The sequence below is a fragment of the Penaeus japonicus genome, unplaced genomic scaffold (genome assembly GCF_977035675.1).
Source record: "Penaeus japonicus unplaced genomic scaffold, GWHDUDI00000001_assembly GWHDUDI00000029, whole genome shotgun sequence".
Lineage (NCBI taxonomy): Eukaryota > Metazoa > Arthropoda > Malacostraca > Decapoda > Penaeidae > Penaeus > Penaeus japonicus.
Genome location: NW_028234431.1, coordinates 8,462,710 through 8,472,224, shown reverse-complemented (window position 1 = coordinate 8,472,224; position 9,515 = coordinate 8,462,710). Strand labels below are relative to the sequence as shown.

Here is a 9,515-nt window from a genome sequence, read left to right as displayed (position 1 = left end):
TATTTTCATGTAGGTTATTATACATATTTTTTTTTCAACTTTCTTTTCTTTTCTTTTTGGTTATTATTCAAGAGGATTATTTATTTATTGTTACTAGATCCTTGTTTTGTCTTTGATTTTTTTTTATAGAAACGTATTATAAACGAAGTATTAACGCGTCTGGTCAAGACGCCCTTATTATAATTATTTTTTTCCACCACAACTTGTATGTTACGTCAATATCAGCATTAATAAGAAACAATTTTAAAATATATGTTTATTTGACAAATAATTTGAATATGGTATACAAAGGCTTCTATTAAAGATAATACCAAATTAATATTCAAAATCATATAAAAATATATTATAATTATATTAATTTACACTCATATTCACACACGAAATATCTTAAAGGAATTTTATCCATTATATGACAGAATGCCCATCTATAAACATTATGTAATATCTTCATTACCTATTTCTTCAGTGCGTCCTATTTTGGAACAGATTATGCTTAAAAGTGTATATTGCATTGGTGATTAAATAAGAAGAGTATTCATAGTTTCAGATACAATTATTATGCCGTTAGTCTAACATTTAGTAATTGAAATATAGGATCCGTTGCAATTAAGTAGGTTGATTAATTAATTCGGGGTAAAATGAACAACAAATTAATTACGAAGCTAGTTTGCTCCTGGATGGATGCAACAGTTGCATTCATTGATTATATATATATTTTTTAAGAATAGTTACTGTATCTATCAATAAAGTATGACAGAGTATAACTTGATATCCTGATACAGGACAAATAGACATACATATTCCAGATCGAAATAAGATTTTCTCTTTCTTTTTTACAAATTGGATAATAATAATTATTTTCTATTCACACACATGCATAGACACACACACACACACACACACACAAGCAATCACATATAACACATCTAACACCTGCCACATCATGACCATATGAATACACCCACAATCCCTACATCAACTCCAGCATCCTACCTCAAAATCCTTCCCTCCCGATGACCTCAATTACTAAGCAGTCCCACCCGGCCGAGGTCAGGCACATTCTCAAAGGACGCCCTCAGGTCGTCCACGAAGCAGCAGTAAGTCCTTCCCCTGCTGGAATCCTTCACGTCCCAGTCCACCCACGAGACCCACCCGCAGACGTCTTCGCAGGGAGGACCTAGGTCTTCGGAGTCGAGAGGGAGAGGTCCTTGTTCTCTGACGCGGTTGGACATCACTATCGCCACGGCGCGGTTTGTGTCCGGTTCGTGGATGACCTGTACATCATTATCATTATTGTTATTGTTATTATTATTATTGTTTTTTATCATTATCATTATCATTATCATTATCATCCTCATCATCATCATTATTATTACTATTATTATTATTACTATTATTATTATTATTATTATTACTATTATTATCATCATCATTATTTTTTATTTTTTATTTTATTTTATTTCTTTTTTTTTTTTTTGGGGGGGGTGTTTGTTAATTGTAGGGTTTTTGGAAGAAGGGTTATTTCTTGCTCGGACACGAATCATGAATGACCTGTAAATTGTGGGTTTTGGTTAAAGTTTTAATCGATTCATGTTCTTGTACGATGTGCAATTCCCTATTTCAAAGACATCATCTAAAAAATACAACTCTCAGCTCCGTTATGCACTTCCTATCTGAACCATAGAACGAAACATGAAAGCATATAATCACTTCACGATGTAAAACATTCACCCTTACCCTTACCTTCCACATGTACGCAGACATTCACCCTTATCTTCCACATGTACACCATTCCCCTTGCCTTCCACATGTACGCCATTCCCCTTACCTTCCACATGTACGCCATTCCCCTAGCCTTCCACATGTACGCAGACATTCACCCTTATCTTCCACATGTACACCATTCCCCTTGCCTTCCACATGTACGCCATTCCCCTTACCTTCCACATGTACGCCATTCCCCTTGCCTTCCACATGTACGCAGACATTCACCCTTATCTTCCACATGTACACCATTCCCCTTGCCTTCCACATGTACGCCTTTCCCCTTACCTTCCACATGTACGCCATTCCCCTTGCCTTCCACATGTACGCAGACATTCACCTTTATCTTCCACATGTACACCATTCCCCTTGCCTTCCACATGTACGCCATTCCCCTTACCTTCCACATGTACGCCATTCCCCTTGCCTTCCACATGTACGCAGACATTCACCCTTATCTTCCACATGTACACCATTCCCCTTGCCTTCCACATGTACGCCATTCCCCTTACCTTCCACATGTACGCCATTCCCCTTGCCTTCCACATGTACGCAGACATTCACCCTTATCTTCCACATGTACACCATTCCCCTTGCCTTCCACATGTACGCCATTCCCCTTACCTTCCACATGTACGCCATTCCCCTTGCCTTCCACATGTACGCAGACATTCACCCTTATCTTCCACATGTACACCATTCCCCTTGCCTTCCACATGTACGCCATTCCCCTTACCTTCCACATGTACGCCATTCCCCTTGCCTTCCACATGTACGCAGACATTCACCCTTACCTTCCACATGTACGCAGGAACAGGCACAATCGCCCTGTTCTGAGAGAGGCCGAGATACAGCTTCACTGGCCGGTTCCTTGCGTCTGGAAGCTCCAAGACGCCGTGGGTTCCCGTCCAGATGTCAAAGGTGTTCTTGTGATCGACGGCCAAGTCTCGAACGGAGTTTTCTAAGCTCTGGAATAGGGAGGGGGGGGGGTCTACATGAATTTAGGTATACGGTAGTATTAGTGATGTTTTCTTAATTAAGGGAGGAACTACAGGAATAAAGAAGATATCTGTCGATCTGATCCCATTACCCAGCACCCCCCCCCCCCAAAAAAAAGAAAAAAAAAGAAAGAAAGAAAAAAAAAACTGAAAATGGAAATAAAAATCACTAGATCGAAGAGACAGCAGCCAGTCTCTCACCTTCCAGTTGCCATTATTAATAGCCTGCCACTGGGGAACGCAATTAGCATAGTAATACGTCGCGTCCTGCTCGGCCTCCAGCACAAAGTCGGAATCAGGCGTGAGGTGTCCTCTGGCCAGGTAATGCTGACCTCTGCTGGTTATGAGCGCGGGGTCAGCCAGGAGCTCCTTCATGAGGCTCCTTTGCGTGTTGATGCGGTAGGAGTTCTGCACGCTGATGGAGAACATGCCGGCTTTCTTGAAGGAGGGGCGGCTCGGGCTAATGGTCTTGTGGTCGATGTGGCTGCAGGGGGAGTCGGAGGAGTGTTAATTTTTTTTTTTTTTTTTTTTTTTTATCAGCATGGGTTTATCGTACTCGCAGAAAGAGTGTTACTCGTTTTTTTTAACTGTTATCATCATGGGTTTATCGTGTTCGTTTCTGTTCTCTGTTACTAGCATTGTTTTCACTTTTCATTAAGGGTATATACTGTTGTTACTCATTATGTTCTTTGTTGCTGTTATATCTATTACCATCATCCTATATTGAATAGTTATTCATTCCTGTGATCATTATGGTTTCCATTCCTGTTAATATCATCCTCTTAATTGCTCCATGCTCTTATCATCTCCATTACCATTCTAATCACCACAACCATTCATACCTTTCTTACCTACCGTCATCATTATATATTCCCTCTCCCCATTATCCTCAAACCGAATCCAACAACATCTCTCCTATCCTAACCATCCTAATCATCACCTCTACAAACCACATAAACCTACCAAACAACCAAACAACAACATACGCCACATAGCCATTACCTTCCAGAAACAACATGGCGCGAGTAGAGTGTAGTTTCCAGTTCTTTGTTGAAGCAAAGTTCAATTTCGGGAAGATAGACTCTGCTTTTCAGTTGCCAGCCGATGGTGATGGTGGTGCCCCCTTTCCCACAGGTCCCCGTCTCGCGAATGGTGGGGCTGAGCTTAGTGGCGCAGCCTAAGTTTTCCCAGGTCAACGTCTGTGGATTTTGGAGAAGGGCGGTCGGTCATTTTGGGTTGTTTGGTGGCATGTCTAAGCGAGGACGAGCCTAGATTTTTTTTTTTTTTTTTTTTTTTTTATCTGGGCGGAGGTGAGGCATATACTCCTAGAAAACTCCGGATGGAAAGGCAGGGGAAGTGTCAAGGATGGAGAGAGACTTGCTCGAAATAATGGCGACACGTTGCAGGATCTGGAGAGGGGGGCGTTTTGTCAGGATTATATATATATATATATATATATATATATATATATATATATATATAGAGAGAGAGAGAGAGAGAGAGAGAGAGAGAGAAAGAGAAAGAGAAAGAGAAAGAGAAAGAGAAAGAGAAAGAGAAAGAGAAAGAGAAAGAGAAAGAGAAAGAGAAAGAGAAAGAGAAAGAGAGAGAGAGAGAGAGAGAGAGAAAGAGAGAGAGAGAGAGATAGATGGAGAGAGAAAATGAGTGAGTGATTGAGTGTGCGAGTGAGTAAGTGAGAAGAAGTGTATGAAAGGAAAAAGCCTAGCATGACAAAATGGTTTCCCTATATTTACCAATAACACAAAATCATTGGCGCTCATCTCATCCTTAAATATCAACTTCACAATTCACAGATCCTTATGCCTTCCCACTGACTTCATTATTTATACATATACAAATACGAAACTCACAGAGTATGTGGCGCCAGCGTCATCCTCTTGGCAAAACAACTAAGACCGGAAGTCACGTGACATGCCGTTTGCTGGCATCCTGTCTATGTCAATTTTTTCCCCTTTGGTTCTATCCTAAGATGCTGATAACGGCAAAGTAACATTTTTTCTTAAGACAGCAGAAAAGATTACTGCAATCTCAGGTTTCTCAATAGTCTAAAAATAGACCACAAGATGGAGGAAAAATAAAATTGAAAACCAAGAGGAGCTTTGCTTGCTTGTCTGAGTAATATCCTCTTGCCCTTTTTTGTGCTTTCGTCACTTCCGATGTTGTGTGTAATAAGAAGGGAAAAGATAAGAGAAGAGATGAGGAGTGAAGAAGAGAGTGAGGACGAGTGAATTGAGAGAGTATATGTGTGTGTGTGTGTGTGTGAGAGAGAGAGAGAGCGACAGAAAGAGAAAGAGTGAGGTGAGAGAGTATGTGTGTGTGTGTGAGAGAGAGAGAGAGAGAGAGCGCGCGACAGAAAGAGAAAGAGAGACATGAAAATAACAAAAGAACACCCCCCTTAAAAAAAAACCTACAGCCACACACACAACCAACCAACCACCATCGCAACACCTACCCTCCTTCCATAATGAAAGCGGCCTCCCTTGCAGGTGATAGTGGCCGTCGCCCACCCGTTCATAAACAGCTTATTCCTCTCTCCGGGACAGGCGACCGTGAAGGACGAGCCCGCACGCAGTCCAATCAGCCTATCCTCGCCATCCTCCACGGGGTAAAGGAAGCCACTCTTGTCCGATTTCAGGAGGAGGGGCTTGTTGTGGTCCTTGGGCACCCGGTCGTAGCCGAAGACGCAGTCATCTTTGGAAGAGAGGGGAAACGGACGGGGAGTGAGAGCCGCGATTTTGGAAAACCGTCGAGGGTCTTGGTTAGTTCCTAAGGGGGGGTGGAGGGGGGAAGGGGAAGGGGAGGTGGGTGGTTTTCAGGGGAATGGGGGGGGGGTCAGGGGAAGGGGGATGGGAGGTAGCCGGGAGGATAGAAGTAGGAAATTCTCTTATTATCTTTGTTGTTCTGTTATGTTTATGTGTTGCTTATACGGAATTATTTAACTCCCCCTCCTCCCCCCCAAACTCAATAAAAGTTTTCTTTTTATTTCCTATTAATTCAGGAGATTTTTTTGTATTAAGTTCGTTGAAGATATTCAGGGATGGGGAGGTGTGTGGGGGAGGGGGGGAAGAAACAAAATCCTTTAGAAGAGGCGTGGACATAAAAAAAAAATCACTTGAGTGAAAATGTCTCGGAGTCTGTGCTCTGGTCCTGTTCATACTGGTAAGAGAATTAGACGTTTATTTAATCTAGTTTTCTTTTTCTCGATGTCTATATAGCAAGAGAATACTGTTACTTGTATGCTATTGCTTAAAGGAGTCATTCTGAAGTCATGATTTATACGATAAGGTGATTAGGAGAATCATAACGATCACTTTCTTCATAATGAGTGTCATAATGATAACGATAGTTATGAAAGATAAATAATTTACCAGTAACATAACACTCAAAGGACCAAAGCACAGTTACGGTCACTATCTAAAAATAGAGTTCACATCTTAACTGCTTTATATTCACCATGAAAAGCGTAAAGTAATAAAAATAATCTCGAAACAAAATGAAAACGTCATACTGGCGCCACTGCCAATTAATGTGCGAGCAGCTAGCATGACGCCAACATAGAATATCTTGTGATCTCACTTAAAGCGTGTCTAACACTTAAAAAGTATATCCCCACTGAATCTAACCTCATACTCATATACGTATGCTATGCCCATGCATAATAGTTGTGTCGAGAGGTTGTTTCAAAGACTTTAGTTCTAAAATAACTAATTGTATATTGTATGTGTCCGTTTACATGTACAATTACATGTAGATGTAAAACACGAACACACACATTCACGCATAATCTCTCTTACTATTCCTTTTAATTTATCTCTCGCCTTCTCTCATCTCCATCATCTTTTTCTTTCCTGTCTTGCCCCCTCTCCCTCCTTTTCTCCCTCCCTATCCATACCCTCCCTCCCTCCCTATCCACCCCTCCCTCCATCTCCCTATTCATACCCCTCCCTCCCCCTCCCTCTCCCTCACCATCCATCCCCTTCCCTGCCTCTTCCCATCCATCCCCTTCCCTCCCTCTCCCTATCCATCCCCCTCCCTCCCTCTCCCTCTCCATCCCCCTCCCTCCCTCTCCCCATCTCACACTTACCTCTCACAGGGTGTTGCTGGAACCACGAGCCATCCCAGCGGTTCTGGCTCTGTGTAACACTCTGTTCTTGTTGTTCTTGCTGTTGCTCTTGCTGTTCTTGTTGCTCTTGTTGTTCTTGTTGTTCCCAGCCGTCGATGTATTGCTGCAGAGAGGCCGAGATCTTCGACTGGGAAAAGTTCTCGAAGCTTGGTCTCCTTCCACGCACGGGCCTCCCTAGGAATTAAAATGGCGGGGGTCAGGTTGTTGTTGTTTTTTTTTTTTTTGTGTGGGGGGGGGGGGGGGTAGGTGGGTGGGTGAGTGGGTGAGTGGGTGTGGATGTGCTGATACATGCGGAGAAGTTTAGATTTTTTTTCTTTCTATCTATCTCTCTCTCTCTCTCTGACTCTCTCTCGCTCTCTCACCCTCAATCCCTGACAAACAAAAACGATGAATCAACTCAGAAATATGACGATCCTTACGCTTGTTCCCCCGCGCGTATTTTCACGCCCTTGGCAAAGAGGGAAGTTCCAAAAAGGGAGTCACGGAGTACGCCAGGCGCGTGTTTTCCCGCAGCCCGCAGCGGGGAAAAACGCATCTCGGCTGCTAATATTGTACACTAGGTCACACGAGTGGGATTTTGCGAGGCATCTGTCATCGCTGGAGAAAAAAACTTTGTCTGTCTTTTATTGATAAGAATTTGACCGAAGTGATGTAATATTTGCATGCGCAGCTTTATGGTCACGGACACACACACATACAATGTATATATAAGTATATATATATATATATATATATATATATATATATATATATATATATATATATATACATATATATGCACATACATGTATATATTTATATATATCCACACGCAAAGTCATGTTCATGATTTGCAATTTTACTAGAGAGTATCGGTTAGTTCCCCGACCACACTTCGACCAAGTAAATAAAATTAAACATATGAAACGTGAATAGAAACCTGAGTAAGAAACAAGAAAAGGAACGAAGCAAAAAGAAATCCCTACTTATCTCATTTTTTTGCTAAGCTAACTATCATTAATTTTCGCACGTAGGAGGGACTGCATCTCCCGCCCTCACCCAGCGCGCACAACACTTACGCTTATGATTTGCACATTGAACGAAAAAAAAAAGGTTGATATAAAACCACACTCACACGTCCCCATGTTCTGCCAAAGCATTTAGATGTCACACCCAGGGTCGGATTTAGGCTAAGCGCAATTAAGGCGTCCCCTCGGCCCTCCCTCTGGTGGGGGGCCCCCTTTGGCGTGACTCTGATGTTACATGACGTCATAGGACACACAAATCTTTTTAAAAAATGGGTGACTGGGTGTAGTGGCTTAGAAAACAATTGAATTCAATTTCTGCTCTTTAAATATTTGGTCTTTGGTCTTTACTGTGAATCCTCCCAACAGTTTCCTAGAATCTTGCTTTGAATTCCCTAGAAAGCGACAGCTGTAGCAATTGCATTGGTAGTCTGGGGTATCCCCCTTTCCTTGATACATTGACAAAAAAAAAAAAAAAAAATTATGGTTAATACAGAACTGTTTTTCCAACCTTATCTTCATCTTCATCTAAGAGAGCTAATTCAGAAGTGCTTTTCTTCATTATATATTCATATGTTAAATATTCAGCGGCTTTCGCTAAAATCATGCAAACGAGACGCATGTCAGATTAAATAGACTGTGGAAGCCAGTCTTCTTGTACGAAATAACTGAAATATAACTTCCATGATTAGAAATATGAACAAAAACCATGTATCACGAAGAGGTACGTGCTACGAGTCTGTAAAGTAAAGTTATCTCCGCAAGTAACAAAACAACACACATCACTAAAATACTAAAGAACACAACCAACAATTCCTTACTGCATAGAACACCGCCGAACAGAAGGGCACTCCAGAAGAACACACAAATAATGAACTTCATTATGAAGATCGCGTCGAAGAAAAAAGATAAAAAAGACCCGTTCACTTTCGTAGTCAGGCAGATAGATGCTAAGTGAAGACACAGTCGCCAAGAAGTTCGCTTTTATGTTTGAGGGATCTCATCCCGGACGTCCAACATCGCTGCCAGACGTACGAGTATCGGCGCGTGATGAACGGATTTGGTCTTCCCGCCGTACGACAACATCTCAGGAAGCGGATGGCGACAACGGACAGGAATAGATAGGGAACTTCGCTAGGCTACTGGCGTTCTACATTCTTTTTATTTATTTAGTTATTCTTATGAGACAAGTGATAATGATAAAGATAGTCATAATGATCATGATGATAGTAATAATCATGATGTTAATGATTGTTATCATTATTAAAATCATTATCATTATCATAAATATTACTATCATTACTATCATCATCATTAACGTCATTATTAGGATCTTTACCATCACTGTTGTTGATATCATTGTCATCATAATCAAGATTATGTATCATCATAATTATTACTATCATAATCATCATAATCCTTATCATCATTATCATCATAATTATCATTATCCTCCTAATCATCGTTTCTCTACTTAGCGAGCACGGTCTTACGGTTTCTAACTCGCCAGAGAAATACATAAATGATACACAAGCCAATAGACTAATACTAATCGTAAGTTATACCTTAGCATTTTCTTCAAATAATGTATTAAAACCAGAGGCAAGA

At 41.2% G+C, this 9,515-nt stretch overlaps 1 protein-coding gene across 1 annotated transcript; it reads right to left on the bottom strand.

Annotated features, from left to right (window-relative positions):
* Nucleotides 1-241: 241 nt before the first annotated feature.
* LOC122244794 (salivary endonuclease) lies at nt 242-8,909 on the bottom strand. Its single transcript, XM_043002768.2, has 7 exons — nt 8,729-8,909; nt 6,865-7,077; nt 5,233-5,471; nt 3,765-3,961; nt 2,964-3,246; nt 2,559-2,732; nt 242-1,274 (listed from the first exon to the last, which is right to left on the bottom strand). Exons 1-7 carry the CDS (start codon nt 8,787-8,789, stop codon nt 1,020-1,022), a joined length of 1,422 nt encoding a protein of 473 aa, XP_042858702.2. The 5' UTR covers nt 8,790-8,909; the 3' UTR covers nt 242-1,019.
* Nucleotides 8,910-9,515: the final 606 nt, after the last annotated feature.